The 18,439-nt window shown below is 41.3% G+C and overlaps 1 protein-coding gene across 2 annotated transcripts in view; it reads right to left on the reverse strand.

Annotated features, from left to right (window-relative positions):
• grk4 (G protein-coupled receptor kinase 4) overlaps positions 1-18,439 on the reverse strand; it is a 45,096-nt gene that overhangs the window by 159 nt on the left and 26,498 nt on the right. Inside the window, exons 6-15 of one of the 2 annotated variants that reach the window (XM_028595835.1) lie at positions 16,086-16,178; positions 15,384-15,447; positions 14,905-15,045; positions 9,183-9,373; positions 7,570-7,607; positions 6,569-6,658; positions 6,104-6,312; positions 3,251-3,388; positions 2,357-2,494; positions 1,254-1,385 (exon numbers count right to left, since the gene is read on the reverse strand). In XM_028595835.1, coding sequence (XP_028451636.1) covers positions 1,254-1,385; positions 2,357-2,494; positions 3,251-3,388; positions 6,104-6,312; positions 6,569-6,658; positions 7,570-7,607; positions 9,183-9,373; positions 14,905-15,045; positions 15,384-15,447; positions 16,086-16,178 — 1,234 coding nt within the window. Of the gene's footprint in view, positions 1-1,207; positions 1,386-2,356; positions 2,495-3,250; positions 3,389-6,103; positions 6,313-6,568; positions 6,659-7,569; positions 7,608-9,182; positions 9,374-14,904; positions 15,046-15,383; positions 15,448-16,085; positions 16,179-18,439 lie in introns of both variants that reach the window. The other variant, XM_028595842.1, reaches the window with a different exon arrangement.

The following is an 18,439-nucleotide window of genomic DNA, read 5'->3' on the forward strand; positions in this document are numbered from 1 at the left end:
GAGGTCACATTCTCCCTTAACCCTTGTGTTGTCTTCCCGTCAACCTTGAAAAAAAACTGACACCTTTTTTTCACAGTTTGTTTTTGCTTTTTCCAACGTTTTAAATTGTAAAATTTTTCTTCTTTACATTTTCAGCGCTTATTTCTACGTCCCATATTTCATGATATAAAACAAAAATTGAAAACGGGTCAATTTGACCCTAAGTCAACACAAGGGTTAACTTAACCACATAACGAGAAGTATTTATGTAGTGCCCAGGCTGTGAGCAACTGTGAGCAAGTTAGAAGAAAACATAAGACATGCAACTGAAGCATGGGCCTAGGTTCGGTAGCAAATAACCAATTGTGATGACATTGTGCTTCCCATTTAAAAAGGTAATATAACAAAACTAGAAATTCAGGTTTTTTATGTAATATCCCTACTTGAAATGACATGCAGTTTCCATGCAGAGACCTCATAATGTTGTATTTGCATTTTTACTACAAAGAGCTGCCTTATCTTTGACTTTTTATTTTACCTGAAAAACATCCAAAGGTCAGCAGTGCCTGCAGCCAGACTCTCACGCTGAATACAGCCCCGACCACCTCCACCAATAAGATAGAGCAGACTGTATGTAGCCCGAAAGGCAAAACGCAGGGCGAAAAAAAGGTCCACACAGCACTCACTACTGCTGCGAGCACATGGTGATAATGACTCAGTGGGGCATATTGACATTGATATCATCTCCTCGCTTATGTTATCTGCATTTCCACAGTAACAGATCACTGCTTAGAGTGATTTTATTAAGAAAACCAAACTGAAAGTATAGAAGTAGGATTTTGAAAAGTGAGTGGGGGCATGTCAGCCCCTTGTCCCCAGAGGTAGCTACACCCTGGAATACAAGTTCAAACAAGTAAAGAACAAAATGAAAGGTCTCAATAATAAAGGACTGGTGGAAGTTACGTTGGAGACTTGAAATATTTGTTACCACTGACTGATGTTTTGTGATACGTGTCACTGGCTTGAAGTCAAGTCTTCCCACAACCACAAACCTGCTCCTCTCAAGAACAAAAATAAATCCTCATGTTTTAGACCTTCTGAGACAAAGTGGCACAGCAACAAATACAGAAAGGAATATGCAAAGGGTAAAAAGAGAGGCTTTAACTTAAACTAGGAATGGCATAACTAGAAAAAAATGAAGGAAGAAAAGAAGGAAGAGAAGAAGTACCTTAGCCCCCACCCCCTCGAACAGTTGCCGGAGCACTAGCACTTGCCTCTCTTCTGAACAGGCGGTAGAAGAAGCCTCTCTTTGGTGGAGGATTAGGCCGGTTCACATCCAGATCGGAGCACAGCGTCCCGTCCGTCTCGTAGACGTTGATTTCTTTAAAGCACTCCATCTCAATCATCTACAAAACAAGAGGACAAGAGGTTGAATTTTGTTTTTTACCCTGATAACTTTCACTTCCTTAGGTATTTGGTTCAACAAAAGGTCAGTGCGTCAGCATAAGGGTGGGTGCAGTGGTGGAAGAAGTATTCAGATCATTTACTTTAGTAAAAGTACTAATACCACACTGTAAAAGTAAAAGTCCCGCATTGAAAATGTTACTAAGGTAGAAGTATATAAGTATCATCAGGGAAATGTAATTAAGGTATTAAAAGTACTCAATGCAGAAAAATCCTCACATTTTAGAAACTGGAAACAATCCAAACAGTTCTGTCAATCAACTAAGTGTTTAATCGGCTAATCATTTATTTATTTATTTATTTATTTATTTATTTATTTTTATATATATATATATATATATATATATATATTTTGTTGGGTATTTTAAATAATAAAACATCGTATTTTATAAACGACACGTGTTTTGTGTGCAAAAGTCTTAATGTGTAAAGTAACTAGTAACTAAAGCTGTCAGATGAATGTAGTGGAGTAAAAAGTACAATATTTCTCTCTGAAATGTAGCGGAGTAGAAGTAGAAAGTGGCATGAAAAGAAAAGACAAGTAAAGTACAAGCACCTCAAATTTGTACTTAAGTACTGTACTTGAGTAAATGTGCTTAGTTACATTCCGCCACTGGGTGGGTGCCATTTATTTAAAAAAACAAGCCTCCTTACAGGTATCGGTTTAAGAATGTATCTGGATTGGGCATTTAGGATGCAAATGAACACTTCCACATGTCGCATACATTTTCAGCTACTTGAGTCATTCACAGGCAATGGCACATTTAAAAGCGTTTACATTGATTTATGCTTCTTTATTACTCTTAAGGGAAGGTAATCTTTAATACGGGGTATTTCTATGTCACCAGTGCTGCACTGCATTGTATCAGTCTGTGAGTGATGACATCATCTCAGAGGCCTGAGCCTGCAGTACCTCGTTCTGCCACGGGATGGAGACACTGCCTGTGACAAACTTGTGGTAAAAGTCGTCGTCTGTGGGGTCAAGGTTCACGCCTTTGACAGTGGAGAACTGCTCAATGTCCAGGACGTCTTTACAGTACACGGCCCGGGGCTGAGAGAGAGAGAGAGACACACACACAACTGTGAAAAGTGTATTTATTTTGGATAAAAGGGGGGAATACTAATCCTGAAATAAATCTGATTGTTATTTGTAATAACATGGAAGTCTTTACTACTGAGGACTCTTTGCTGCTCGGTTCTCCCCAGCAAGGGCCTACTGACCTGAATAACCTAAAATAGAAACGCAGATAGCACTATCTACTTTCAACTCTTGATTTAACCTCTCAGGTCAGTCACTCTCTTCACTCGGGCTATTTTTGGAATAATGTTTTTAATGATTCCCGGTATGAACAGCTTTGAAATCTATGAGTGCAGCATAGAATAAAAGCTTACAGTGTTTTTGGTTGAACTGCATTCATCCCGGGAGGTTAGTGGTCTGTGTTACACTCCATAGTTACACATATTCGCACTCGACCGTTTCCTAATGCGACCACAGCAGTCTACGGTTCACAAGCTCCACTGGAAGTATTAGTAATCATTACCAGACAACAGAGTAACTCTGCTTTAAATCGCTGCAGAAGAATGCATGTTTTCCATTTTGTCAGCCAGTTTGGGATTTCAAACGACACTGAAATCACAGGCATGCTTCTCACCACCCCCACCAGCTACCATGATAACTAGATTACACTGGAAGTGTTTGTTTACTTATGACAATGGCATTTCCTGGCTACAAGCTGTGAATCGAGCCTGTATGCACTCTAGTTTGTGCGTGTGTGTGTGTGTGTTAGTGTGTGCGTGCGATCCTTACATCGGGGCTGAAGGGAGGGTCCAGCATGTTGGCCTCCAGCCGTTTAAAGTTGATGTTTCTGAAGATGGGGTGCTGCTTGACCTCTATGGCCCCTCTACCCTGACAACCCAGTCGCTCCTTGGGGTCCTTAGCCAGGAGCTGACACGCAGCAGGAAGAAGAGGAAGAAGAGGTTTAAATATTGCAACTCTCTTAAGATGTGCTGCTAGCCCAAATGGCTTTGGCAGATAAAATTATAGCTAAATGTATTTCAAATATCTCACAAAAAAACAAAACATAAACCAAACCTCTATTTAAGCCTGGTTCTTAATAAAAAAAAAATCACAAAGAAACGGAGGTTGGTCCCTGTGATGCTGGATAACTCCAGACAGTTTGACGAATCCCTTTAGTGCAATGTATACAAAACACACACCTGGTCGTAGTTTGCATGTAATCCGCTTGCCTTTATGTATCTGACCCAATGTAATCTAATAAAGACCGATACAAATCCATGCACTCAGGGGTTAATGCAGCACCATCATGGATAGAATTAGAGAGCGCTATTGCCTTCTCTATGAGAGCTTCGGGATAATATTACCACCTACAGTACAGCAGGCTTATGAAGTGGATGAGTGCTGTTTAGTGGTTTGGCTACTAGTAGACACTCTCACTGGCCTTGTTGTCACCCAAAAAGCTGGTGGCTTTTACAATCAACAGACCAATGGATTTCACATTTTTCACCACATCTCTCTTTCTAGTTGCCCATCGTTTCTCTTGTCTTTGCACAATTCTTGCCCAATTTACACCAGGGTTCAAGCAGACGCTCACTCTCACTTTCTGCTCTCGACAACTTGGATCACTTGTCTATTTTGAGCTGTGGTAATCCTCCCCCCCCTCTATCACCACCACCCTCTTGTATTTTCTCCCCCCTTCCCGATTATCTTTCTCCCATTTCTTGCTGAAACCTTTTTTCTTTCTCCTCCTCTCCCTGGGGAGTCTTTGAATCTGCTGAACCTCGGGTCAGAATGTTCCACCGCGTCACACAAATAAACGTCCCGTCCCCTCCTGTTCAGAGGCAAAGCCGCTTAGTGGCTCCCTCGTGGAGAATGGTGAGATTGTGGAAGACAAAAGGTGAAAGCCAGATGGGAAGATTTCAAGCTAAGTTCTATTAAACAACTGAACTCCTTGAAACCTGCACTAATCCATACGTTTATAATAACGTTGGGTTGAAAGGGGTGCTCGTAGTAACAAAGTTAGAGTTATCAGCTCTGCAGTTCCCCTCAGCTCTATAGAGCAATTTAGCATCTTTTAGCTCACCGTTTTGTTTTTAAAGCCTCAAAATGCACTGTTTGGATTCAGTCTCACTGCTCTCATCAGCACCGTTTTCAGTCCTGATAAACCCATTTTGTACCTGTCCAGCACCAAACAACAGAAAAAGCGCAACAGACACCAACTCCCTGGTGAGCATGCTGTAAGAGGAGGCCTTTATTTGTATAGGACAGCTGAAGATGTGAAAGGGGTGAGAGAGGGGGAATAACATGCAGCAAAGGGCTGCAGGTCAGAGTTGAACCCGCGGCCGCTGCGTTAAGGAGTAACTCTCTATATATGGGAACCCGCTCTACCAGGTGAGCTACCCAGGCACCCATTATTATCTAATCTTAAAATAGATTCAGAACATATAGCTCTTCGATGATATAAAAAGAAATTTAGATTGTCAAAAATCTTGTAATCCACGCTTTATTGTCAACATCTGCATCTTACACTAAAGCAAAATAATTTGAATAGGTTTTCAAAATTTTAGACAAACCAGAAGCTACAAAATTAACAATTATAATGTAGTTCAAGAAACCCTGTTTTTAACAGGAAAGGGTATAATGTTCTTTGCAATGCAACAAACAGCGTTGTTTCTAATATCTCACTGTGCAACTTCTGCTTTTTATGCGTCACTGTCTCCCAAGTGAGTGGCAGAACATAAAAGACCTACTGAGGCCACAGCTACGGTTTGTATTAATAAAGGCAGTTATTGCAGTAATATAAACCTGTTCATGTAATTTATCAAGGAGACATGAACATGAAATCAAATAATCACCAAGTGGTATGACAATGCTTTTTCTGCATTATTCTCCACCACCCCCTCAGCCACATCCATCCATGTCCTTATTTGCCATCACTCTCAAAGAAATGTGTTAATGTGCTCTCCTCCCTTTGTCTTCATTCCTCCTCTTCCAGCATTATTATAGTTTTGCATTGCCAGACCTTACTCCCCAGCGCTGTGGAGTAAGTACTCCACACATACATTCTGCAATACGAGAAAAAAAAACGCTCTGGGTTGTTTGCATTTCTTTAAACCAATCACAATCATCTTGGGCGGCGCTAAGCTCCAGATGCAGCGATCTCGGGAAGGAACTTTTTTTTGGCGAAACATTTGCACCCCGCAAAAGAAAATGCCACATACAATATAAAATGAAGTTAAATGTTGACACAATACAGTAACGTGAGCTATTGAAATCAGCTGGATACATGATGGTTAAACGCCATTTGTCATCCACAGCAATCCTCTATCGGTCCCAAAATGTCCCAGTTAGAGAGTAAATGCCGTAAACATATTCTTTGTACATTTTTACAATCATTCCCTGAAAGAACCAAGCAGGCCTGCCTTGTTGCACGAATCCAAATTTTCTTCTTAACTTGCGATTTTCAGCGTGTAGCTTGCTACCTCGAAGTTTGTTGTCGTTTCCCGAAGTGAACAGAGTTTGAGAACGGGAACTCACGCGCCAGATGTCAGGCAATTATCCTGGAAATGTACATTCCGTTGATCCAGACTACTCTTTTTCTAACCCCACAGCCACCTGTCACCTCCATCTCCTCACTCTCACCTGTCTGCAGATGTCCTTCGCCTCCTCTGCGAACTTATCCGAGTACTCCTCTGGGTCCTCGCGCACTCGTCTGTCCACCTCCTCCCGCTTGACACGCTCCTTGCGCTTGCGGAAGGGCGACTGGCCCTGTATCATCTCGAAGATCAGGCAGCCCAGCCCCCACCAGTCCGGGCTGACTGTGTAGCTCTCGTTCTGGATCACCTCGGGAGCTGAGGGACGGGAGAAGAGGCAGGGATGAGGAGTGAGAAAAGTGAGGTGTCAATTCAAGTAGCAAACAGGAAACCTGACAGAGGGGTTTACAATCTGAATCAAGTGGAACGGAGACAGTTGATAAAAGTCAAAAGGAGAGGTAGAAAGCTGAGAATTGTACAGATAAGGTAAAGGAATGGTTGCAGTGGTTTTAGTAACGAAGGATGTACGGCTTGACTAAAGAAGGAGGTAGAAGAGAATTACCACAATTCTTACCCATGTATCCAACAGTGCCCACTCTCCCTCGTATCGTCTCTCCTTCAGGGATTTGAACAGCAAGGCCCAAGTCTGAAATTCGGATGTGTCCTGAAAAAGAACCAAAGATTATTAAGCTAACTGAGATCATGTTAAATGAACATATGTTAATAAAATGTACAGTACAGAGGAACAAATCTCATTCCCTAGATATCAAGAGTTACAAAAACTAGTCTCGCTTTGCCAGACCCTCCTCCAGAAGCGCGCTGGAGGAGAGTCTGGCTACTCCATACAGCATTCCAGGATGGGAGGAAAACGTGCTCTGGTTTATCGGCATTTCTTTAAACCAATCACAATTGTCTTGGGCGGTGCTAAGCACCGGAGAAAAGCTACGGTGCCGCTGCAAAATAGGCTCGGAAGGAACTTTTTTTTGGTGGAACGTGTACGTTTAAAAGTTGTTTTAGTCGTGCAACAGAAAACTTAGATTAGACAGATGGTCTAGCTAGCTGTCTGGATTTACCCTGCAGAGATCTGAAGAGCAGTTAACCATAGTCCTCAGAAATCCACCGGAGTTTAGAATGCCAATGCAAAGGAAGCCCAAGGCGATGGCTATCCGGCCTATATGAGTGAAATCCGACGGATTTTCCGGCGGCACCGGAGCAATCCCGGAAGTGGAACGTCAAGGATATAGACTATACAAAAACCAACTAATGAGTGCAAAGGTTAAAGCCATAGTGCCCTGAAAATACTCATGTTACACTAAAATGATCTTTTATGATAGAAGTCAGTGAAAGAAAGAATAAGAAAAGTACGAGCGTAAGAGAGACACCAAGGAGATTCCTCTATTTCAAGATAAGACCATGTTACAGTGTATGACTCAGAGGAGAGAGCGTGATGTGAAGAACTTGAAGAGATGGCTTTTCAGTCTTTGAAAACCAGGGAGACTTTCTGCTGCTGTGCTTGCACATTATAAAGTGAGGTATGGGTTACGTCAAAAAGGAGAAAAAGAAATTGGAACATACCACGATCATCCAGAAGGATGTTTTCAGGTTTCAAATCCCTGCGAGGGGAAAAAAATAAATAAAATAAGAGAACACATTAGGGAGTCATTCCGTGGATATACGGCTTGTATAAAAATAGAACTTACATTTAAGGAACAATAACAATAAATTACTGGCTAAATATTTGTATCCTTTATTAACTTGTAATTTTGTTGACATTTCATTGTCTTTTATTGCCCGTGTGCTTCTACAATCTTTCATGTGGATTAATAGATGGCTTAGCTGCCCACATATCTTTATTTGCTCGGTTATATTGTACTGAGCTATATTTGTGTTCAACAGAACTTCCTGACTGAGAATTTTAGTCTCTTCTTATAAATCTTATCTCAGAACTTATTTATATGTGGAGGTCTTTTTCCAAGCCTTTTTTTTATTAACCTTGCCACGTTGTTATGTTTATTGTTGTCTTTATTTTAACCCTCTTTTAAGCCAAATCTGTGTCTGTTATCTAACTTTTTTTCAAAAGTGCAATACAATTTTATTTTTTTCATTATAATAGCTATAATAATTTGAAAACTGGGACACTCCACTAACCAATGCCAAGCTCAACCAGAATGCCAACTGTGAAGTTTACTGTAACCCATGCTGTGATCTAGGAACACTGTGTGTTTATATGACTATGTGGGCCATGCGTATGTTGTGGGTGCATGTGTCCACTAAGAACTTCAGTGTTTATGTTAGCATTACTCTGAGGCTCCACTGAGTGTGACAGATGCATGACACCTCAGTGAAATCAGTACACCATTAATCCAGTGACACTTCATCATCCAGGACTTTCCATTTGCACTCGTCCCAATCTTACACGACTGCAAACACTCTTATGGAATATATCTCTTCGTAACACCAGAGCTGGGACAAATAGTCAGACATACAGTTAGTTTATGGTTTGTTTTAGAGCTCTTGCATTGGTGAGGTTTGTCAATTGCCGTTGGGTTAAAGGGGTATTCCCCCAATTTAATACTGCACTTCAAGAAAGTTTAGGCACTTGTAAGAGACAGATTTTAAAAGTCAAAATCGAGCAGTGTCTGAAATATCCAAAATCTTAGATTCTACATTTCCCATGATGCAATTGGGTAGCGCATTTTGACCCTCACTGTCACAGTTTGTAACGCTGGCTTTCTGTTACAAAAAGTCAAGTCTCAAGCCTCATTCGAGAGAACACTGATGAAATCATTATGACACCATCTGTGTTATTTTCTCAGACTTTAGAAAGCTCCCTTTAGAGCCACAAAAGGCAACATTCAATTGTGTTTAATGGTTGAGCAGTTCTTCTCGTGACAAGTAAACTGAACTTCCTGTGTAAAATTGGCGGAGTGCCCCCCTTAAGGCCAGGACATTAAGCCAGTTGTAGGCAAATTCTCTTGTACAACAACAACAAGCTTACATAATGTTGATCTGGGTGCTGTAACCTTACAACACTGGTCCTCAGAGACTGAGATCATCAAAATACCCCTGAAAACTTCCCTAAAGCCTCTATGCTTACTGCTTTCCTAATAGGATAGTAAAAATGTAAAAAATATCTCATCTTTATGACATGATTCCCCAAAACAGTTTCTGACCCCGTGTGAGCTAACCTGTAGACTATCCTCTCACGGTGCAGGTCCTCAAGGCCACAGCAGATCTCAGCAGCATAGAAGATGGCCCTCTGCTCGTCGAAGCCAGAGTTGCCCATGTTGTAGATGTGGAACTTTAAGTCACCGCCATTCATTATGGTCAACACCAGGCACAGCGCATCCTTGGTCTCATAGGCATATGCTAGACTAACCTGGAGAGGGAGGCAAATTTGGGAAGTAGTAACGAGGGAGGGGAGGGACCAGTCAAGGAGTCAGTGTAGAAGAGGGCATGAGGAGAGAAAGAGGGGAGGAGGAGGAAGAGGGAAGAGCAGTGGTAAGAGACAGGGTGGCTGGAGGCACATGATTGTTTCATTTTGTGTATTTAATGCCCCAAATAATCATCCGTTATCCCAGATGGAATGTCAGGAATGTATACAAAGAGAAACATCACAGATATGGAAAACAATAATCCCACCATCTATCTCTCTTCTCTCATTCCCACCAGCCTCCCTTTCTCTCCCGTCCTCTTTCCTCCTCCCCTCCCTGTGGGTCAGTGACACGCAGGGTATGTATTGTGTGTGCGCGCATGTGTTGTTGTGTACAAGCAGGATGTTGCTGCCATTGGGAGGAATCCCATCTGCTCCAGACTACGTAGTCCGAGACAGACCACAAGAGGGGATGGGAAAAATTCTTATGGGCCAACACACACTCACGCACGCATGCACGCACATATACATACTGTACCTAAACAAACACACAAGTATGAACTACAAGCTAAAGCAAACTTATGCATATGCATGTCCTATGCACACATCCAGAAATCATGTTTATGCATTAGCAATGGACAAATCTATTGAACTTGGCACCACAAAACAATGGCTCTCTCACTGGGCTTGGTGTCAGTATTTTCTTTAAAATGGAAAACACTAGAAAAGGGATATCCAAAAAGCGTCCTAATAATGAAAGAGACTCAAAGTGTTTTCAACTGTGCAAAAAACACCAAAGAACCAATCTTGAAGATCTCACTTTTAGTCTCTTTAGCGGCACCTACGGTGATAAACTAATTCCAGGTGTGTTTTGGGATGTCACTTCGCAGAGATCGCCACTTGTGATTTTTCCTGGAAATGTCGCCACAGACACCCAGTTCGTAAAACTGCAAATGCAAGGTTTTCATCAGTGGGCTACAGGCTCAACCATCATTGTGTTACTTAATTTGGTGATAGTGACTTAAAGCTGAAGTAGGCAGATTGTTTTTGGTGCCGTTGGGCAAAAATCCATTATAATCTTCAATCTCTTCAAGTGGTCTACAAGAAAACCCTAACAGGCTTTGGAAAATCTAGCCTGCAACGGGAGACTTTGGCCAATCACAGGTCATTTCTACCAACCATGCACATCCCTTCAGTAAAGGTTATGCTTACCGTAGCCAAAGGCTCAGGGATGCAGCTAATTTGAGGCCTAACTATTAGATAAAAGACTTCATTGTCATCCATCTATATACAAAAATGTAGTCCAGTTTATTTTCCAGGGAGCAGACTTTTGCTTTGAAAACAGTCAGGAGAGCTGCTCTTCTGGGGTTAGCCTTTAGCCTAGCACGAACATTGGCTCGTTTGCCGTGTTTACATTTTTCTCTCACATAGTCTCAGTCATCTCCTTTTGGATGGCAGCAGCCTGCGACTCATTCAAGTTCATGTAGCTAGCTAGAGCCTCGAATCACAGTATTTCAACTCAAAGGGCTTTCCAAAGAAAATAGGATGGTAATTCTCATACAATTGCCGCTATATAACAGCATCGGAATGAAACATAAGCTGTGAAAGATAAAGAACGGAGTTTCCGGCTCTGAAAAGTGAAGCCAATGCGGAGCCTTGAGCCTGCATTCTATCTAATTTCCAGTAGGGGGCAACTCTAAGAAGTTGTCCTGTACAAAAGTATATGGTCCCTATCGTGCACCAGGCGCAGAGCAAAGCCCGACGCAAGTGTCTTTGCTAGTTTAAGACCGACGCGTCCATGTTGTTTAAATAGCAAATGCACCTGCGCCCATCTGTGCGCCCATGGGCGTGCTGGTCTTACAGGGAGGTGTGTTCAGGTGAATTCTTGGAGTATTGCTATCTTGAGGCAGAAGGAAGTGATCGCGCCATTGACCAACAAAAACCTGGTCTAAAGTCAATAACCCATCATTTCATTGTTATTTTAACAGAGCAAATATTTTAGGCTCGTGCACAGTACGCACACTATGCCAAATATGATCTGCTCGCGCTTTCACTTCACGAGCAGATCAGTTTCTTCTCCTGAAAATCTCTCCTTCCTGCTTAGCAAATCCGCCATCATAATAGCAAAGCGCCAAGGTACAAACGCACCTGACTATTAAAAGGGAATGGGAGATGACATTTTGATTGTTTTTTTCATGTTACGCCCAAAATACACCTATGATTAATTAAAACACTAAGTACAACCCTTTTGAACCATGTGCCTGGCTCACGGACCCTTTACAGCATGATGCATATTAGTAAATTATGGTCCCATTTATTTTAAAATCAACGATAAAGCAGGGGATGCTTTAGGGCGTGGCTACATGCCGACCTGTCAATCGTGACAGAGGTTTAGCAATGCTAACCATGGCACTATGTACATTAAAATAGCTTTAAACTTGTTTTTGGGGTGTGGTCCATGTGATAAAATGAATGACCACAGGTTACTGGTGCATCTAATGGGAAGGGCTGGACAGAGAGGGGCAGGGACAGCTGCAGGAGGAGGTCTCACTCTACTTCAAATTCTGGCGTATGTTTTTGCATTCTGCCTCATGCAGCTTTAACAGACATTTAGATGGAAATCTTCAAGATTATTACTAGAAATCGTTGTGTAGCTATACAATCCCTATACCTTTAAGGAAATTATGATAAAATTGTTAAATGATAGCCATCCAAATTAGCATCAGAGCGAGGTAGCTCTACCTCAGTCTCACCTGCTGCTGGAGACTTTAGGGTCACGCTGCCCTGTGACATGCACATATATACACACACCCACACACTGAATATGTGGATGGGTTATTGGTTAAAACGTACAGTAAGCTGGCAGTATGTATTGACTAATAGTATGATGCACTGATAAAAAAAAAGGTAAAGAAGAATACCGAGAGAGAGAGAGAGAGAGAGAGAGAGAGAGAGAGAGAGAGAGAGAGAGAGAGAGAGAGAGAGAGAGAGAGAGAAATGAGGGGTTTGAGAGAGCACTTGACTCTACTCCTTGCTACTGCTGTTTGGTCAGTGTTGCTAGGCAACAGAGCGGCTCTCGTAGGTAGAGAGGCACATGAAGAGTCATCAGTTCTGCCTGCAGCACAGAAAACGAACACACACACACACACACACACACTCATGTGCCAATCCCAGGTGACGAGTATGTGTGTGTGTGTGTGTGTGTGTGTGTGTGTGTGTGTGTGTGTGTGTGTGTGTGTGTGTGTGTATGTATACACATGCTTCTGCCATGACTCACTCAAAACAAGGACATGCAACATAGCTCACACTGCATCAGAAACCGACTAATCCAAAACGTAGTACAACTCAAACACGACCATTAGCTTTACATGGAGAACCTGGAAAGGCTTTGAGGCTCTGCTCCCTTACGATCCAGCTTACTGTACTACAGATCAATACCTCCATTCTGTACAATTAAATAGTAGAATACTGTGTTCTACAGTTGTACACATATACAAAACACACATTGCGCACACACACCCACAAAGCAGAAATGAACACGTCTATCCCTCTAGCCGCTCCTCACCATGTTCCAAGAATGATAAACGAGCACTTGCTGTAATTTTCTCGTCTTTGGAACAATCATTTCTTAACACTGAGCCAAAGCTAAGTTTTCTTTTCCTGCCTTAACACCTGAGAGGTTTTTGTGGTTACAGTTGGACGAAATGGAAAGTGAAGCACACGTTACTAGTTTTCCAGCTGTGTTTGACTCCTGATGTCAACATCTGTAGTTGAGCAGGATTTAAAGGTAGGCATTTCCATATTAAAAGGAGTATTGATAGCGGAATCAGAAAACAGAGACAGATACACCAGGAACACATCTACTGCATCACATGCACACAGTGAGAGGTAAGAGGAGTGAAAAAGGATCATATTTTAGAATTTGTGAATTGACAAATTTCCACTGTTTCTACGTGTATTTTATTTAACTATCAACTAATAATAAAGTAAATTTTCCTTATTTCAGGTGCATTCGAAGCACTGCGATCATAGAAATTGAATGAAAATCATTTACACATTTAAGGTTATTCTTGTTACATTACTTTTATATTCAATTTATGACCCATAGACATTATTTCCATCTCCTTTGAAGGTCTTGAACTGTTCCTATAATGTATCCTCTTACATGTTAATGGACTGTCAACTGTAAATTTCTGCCCTTTGGTACAGCATGGAAGAAATAAAAAGCTAGGTGATGCAGTACAAAGCGTTCAGGCTTGGCATTACAGCGCTAGCCAAAAACCACCACTTACTCATGACTATGGCTCAATTTATAAAAATCCTCCATAGGAAAAATCCGCCAAGAGCTAGGCCACCATTAAGAGCTCGAGGCATGGTGGTACAGTGGCAGAATAATGATTTATTAAATTTTTTTGGGAGCTGGCACACATGCTCTGAGCAGGACTGTGTACTCATTTCTTCTACATGCTGTTGTTCTGACTTAAACTTGTGGTGCGAAAAGAAATGCAGTTGGCTTGCAAAAGAAACCCAACGAGCTTAAGGAATAAGAGTCCGCTTACTGCTCTGATATGAAGCTTTCACTTGATTACAGACTTGTTTTGTTCTAAAATCATGTCAAACAATTGATTTGGCAAACCCTAAGGAACTAAAGCTGTAAGGGCTTTTGGACACTTAGGCCTAAAGAAATCTGGATGAACTGTGAGTCTGTTTTGAGGGTCTCCGCAAATAGGATTGATGAAGTAGTTATTCTTATCATGTCCTTGGCTAGTTTTCGGCTGAGTTTGGATAGAGTGACATCCACCATTGTATTCAGGCTATAGCACAAAGTTAGTCATGTGGTTTTAACAAAAAAACGTGTGTGGTCACAGTAGCTGTAGAGGCATGGGTTATTTTTCCTCACCATCTATGACATGTAATATACAAATATCAATCCGTATATCTAAGTCTTAAACGCCACTGCATCGAGAACATGTAAAAACAAAACAGATTTCAATTAATTTTTAGAATACATTCACAGTTAATTAAAGGCTGACAGTATGCTCCACATGAAATCAAATTTGGCATGTTTTCATAGGCAAAATAGCAGGTTTGTTACCAAAAAGAATTTGCATTTGGTTTAATTTGCTGCAATGCATTCAAGCTGGTTAGCTGAACTTGTCGACAGTTTTTTGCACACCCTTGCTAACTGCCCTGCAGTATGCAGTCACCTGCAACTAGTCATTCATAATATGTGGGTTCTCCTCCCCTTTTTGTACTTTTATCATGTTTCTTTCCACTGGGACTCACAAGCTTGTCCACCTGGCGTGGATGTCATTAAACAAACAGAACTGGAGTCACAGCAACTGTCTGTAACAGCTGATCGACAGCCTTTGCAAACACGCCACTCAATTTCATTTGGAGGATCCTGGAGCCATAACAAACAACGCTCTCGCATACTGTACACGCACATTCACAAATAGACAGACAGACAGACAGACAGACAGACAAAACAGGTACAATTCTGTTGAAAAGTTGAATAAGAAAAAGGTAGTACTTACTACAAAACTACTGTTAACTTTTTCTAAAATGCGTTTTTCGTTTAGTGCCATTGCTTCACCTTTTCTTTTCTTCACTCGTTTCTTTTCCAGCTTTTTACAGGCGTACATCTTACCGGTGGCACGTACTTGGCAGGCACAAACCTGGAAAACAAGCAACGAGGAAACACGATCACACACACATGCCCATTAAAAAACACACACACACACACACACACACACACACACGTACGTATAACTAATGGAAGTTAATGTGTCACACCACTAATTTCTTCACCCAACATCACAGGAGTGGACACATAAACAGTTAACATTAACTAACTGTTAAAGGTTACCGGCAGCAACTAAAATCATTAACATTCCCAAATTTGGTGCGTAAGGTAACCTAACGTTGCCTCTGCATCCATCACAAAAACAAAAAAAACTTTAATAACCACAGTAAACCAAAGTTATTTCAACTTCTTGATGACAGTGACACTCACCTCGCCAAATCCACCTTTTCCTAGTACTCTGTAATGTCTGAAGGTATTTTTGGTTACTGGTTGCCTGCAGGAATGGAAAGAAGAGAAAAGAGAGAAATGATAAAGAGAGACAAAAAGATAACTGATGGGTTATGTCATGTCATTCTCTCAGACTGCGTGATGTGGCAGACCGAGTAATGCTCTAATATATTATTAATCCACCCTGATGTCTGCTGTTTCCACCCTGCTACAGTTACCCAGCCATTATGCAAAGCATCATCAATTATGTATTACCACTCCCTACCAACCACTGATTGGCAGCACCACCTTTTGTCTTTCAGTGCAAACATCTTTCCCGCGACACGTCTCTATATACTGTAATGTTTGTTTTCCGTCTGCTGCGAGCATTTCTTCTGCCATTTACTAATGTCATCATCATTATTGTTTTATTATATTCATTAATAATTTACGTTAATATCTGCAGTCTTCTCCTCTAGACATTATGATCCCTCCAATAAAAATAAATAAAAAAAGTTCATGGGCTGAAAGTTTATAGGGGACAAAGTGTTGCCCTTAGCAAACAAGTAGAATGAATGATGCAAAGAGTCTCAACAGAGAATATCGAATGTGTATAAGATCATACAGGTGTCATTTTTATGTAGGAAAAAAGGAATGGTTTGCAGGTCTGCTTCACCAAGCGTGTAATCTGCAGTGACTACCCACCTCTCCAACCATTTCCACTGCAGGAAGCGAGAGAAGTATATGGACTCGTGGTAGGAGGAAAATGGAGCTCCACTCAGATAATCACGAACTATTCTGTAGTGAGAGAGAAAGAGGGTTGGTAATCATTTAATAACAAGGTAATAAAGTTGTACGTCACCAGATAAAAACAGAAAGAATGTAAAATTTCATGCCAAATCTTCCAGAAAGACAAGACATCTGGCCTGCTCTCCCCAGAGAAGGCCTTTTAACCTTTATGACTACAAACACACACACATCCTCTTTCTCCAACTAACCCCTGAATCACATACGCGTGTGTGTGTGTGTGTGTGTGTGTGTGTGTGTGTGTGTAGGCATCGCCGGCTGCGTTTCGGTTGAAAGCTGTGGTCAGTGAAAAGACTGGGAAAAACACACCGTGAAAAATGTCTTTGAACAGAGACATTCCACTCAACTGAAGCAGGAAACAGGGGATTTTGGGGAAACCGGTTTTCACTGAGCAGGAGGTTGAGCGGAACATCTAATCTCATTTTACCTCACGCGTGAATGTGGGTGTCTGAGCTTGTCTGAATCTATGCGATTATGTCATATTTTCAGGCATAATCACCCCCAAATTTTGGAACCGTCCTGCCATAAATTGAAGGGTCGAGGTAACTGACACCAAAGTTCTTTGAGGAATGAAGGGATCTGGAAAGGACCCGGCCTCATCGTCTCCTGACCATACGCCACCCGTCACTCCACTGAGACTTTTAAGAACATGACTGTTTGACATGACCCTGCCAGCCTCTCATATTAGTGTCCTTTTCCACTGCTTTGACTACGGATGTTGTTTGACTTAAACACCATGTCCTCTTTGACACTGTGGTACCAAACGCCTAATGGTATTTTTTGCCCCCAGCCTTCCAGGCAGCGCTGCCTCCAAGGCCCTTAACCCTAACCCTAACACTAACCATAACCATAAACATTGCCTAATTGACTTCAAGGCAGCGCTGCAACCGTTGACTTCAAGGCACCTAACCCTAACCAGTGCCTAATCCTAGTGCCTTCCAGGCAGCGCTGCCTGGAAGGAGCAGTTGGGGGCAAAAATCACCGATAAACGTACCAAACAGTCATGAACGTAACTGTATGAATCAGGTCTACTCTTAGTTTCAAGGGTTACGGCAAGAAATAATACGGGTCAGCAAAAATGTTGTGTTAAGCCTTACAAGTGTATTGTCCTTGCTGTCTGTGCTGTCGACAGATAACATATTGGTGTCCCTCCCCCCCCTTTCTCTTCAGTCAACACATATGACTCAGCAGTTTTTCATCCTGGATCTCAAGGTAAGACTGAATTTATTCAACACAGCTTTGATGGTTCCATTTTATTTTAAATCAAGGCAAATGCTTATGAGATGTTTGATATTAGATGTAGTTTCTGTTATTTCAATGATTGTGGACAAGATGCTCAAGATCAAGACTAACCAGTGTCACCCCAGTGTTCCATTTTAGAATGTCCATGCCAAAAGCAGAGAAAAGCAGTTATTGTATATAACTATACCATGACTAGCATAACTGGCAAATACTTTAGATATATCAACCTGGTTAAACATGGTGTTTAAAAAATACCACCAATATATGCATCCTTTCAAAATCATGCTGTGCTGTCCATGTTCAAATATAAATCCTGGTTTGACGGTGACCGGTAAATCTAAATCACTATGAAAAAGGATGACAATACAAAAATGTGTAATCTCATTTTTATAATATAATCTACAAAAAAAATTAAGAAATCATTTACCATCTTGCAAGTCATTATTTATATTTAGAGTTTTGTTCTGCTCAATCTTGATAGCACATATTCCTGTTGGCTGACAGCAACATTACTGTAGCTACCTGAAATATAAGATTAGGACTAGAAGAACAAAGTCGTCAATACAAGTTTTTAATGCAGAGTTTTGTATATCCAGCATAAGAAGAAAAACGCCTGTCATCCAAATCATAACCAGTAGCATCATGATTGTCAATTGAATCATTGGTCTTAATCAGCAATCCCTTCAGATTAGGGCTGCAACTAATTTTCATAGTCGATTAATCGGTCGACTATTTTCCCGATTAATCGATTAGTTGTTTGATCTATAAAAATGTCAAAACATGGTGAAAAATGTGGATCAGTGTTTCCCAAAGCCTAAGAGGACGTCCTCAAATGTCTTGTTTTATCCAAAACTGAAATATATTCAGTTTACTGTCACAGATACTTGAAATCAATAATATTATTAATGCATTGACATCAACTACAGGACCATAGAAAGCTGCGGTGCAGAGCGGTTCTGATGTGAGCTGTGCTACTACTGAACAAGCAGCACTTTCTCTCCTGCCAACCA

The sequence above is a fragment of the Perca flavescens genome, chromosome 2 (genome assembly GCF_004354835.1).
Source record: "Perca flavescens isolate YP-PL-M2 chromosome 2, PFLA_1.0, whole genome shotgun sequence".
NCBI classification, from domain to species: Eukaryota; Metazoa; Chordata; class Actinopteri; order Perciformes; family Percidae; genus Perca; species Perca flavescens.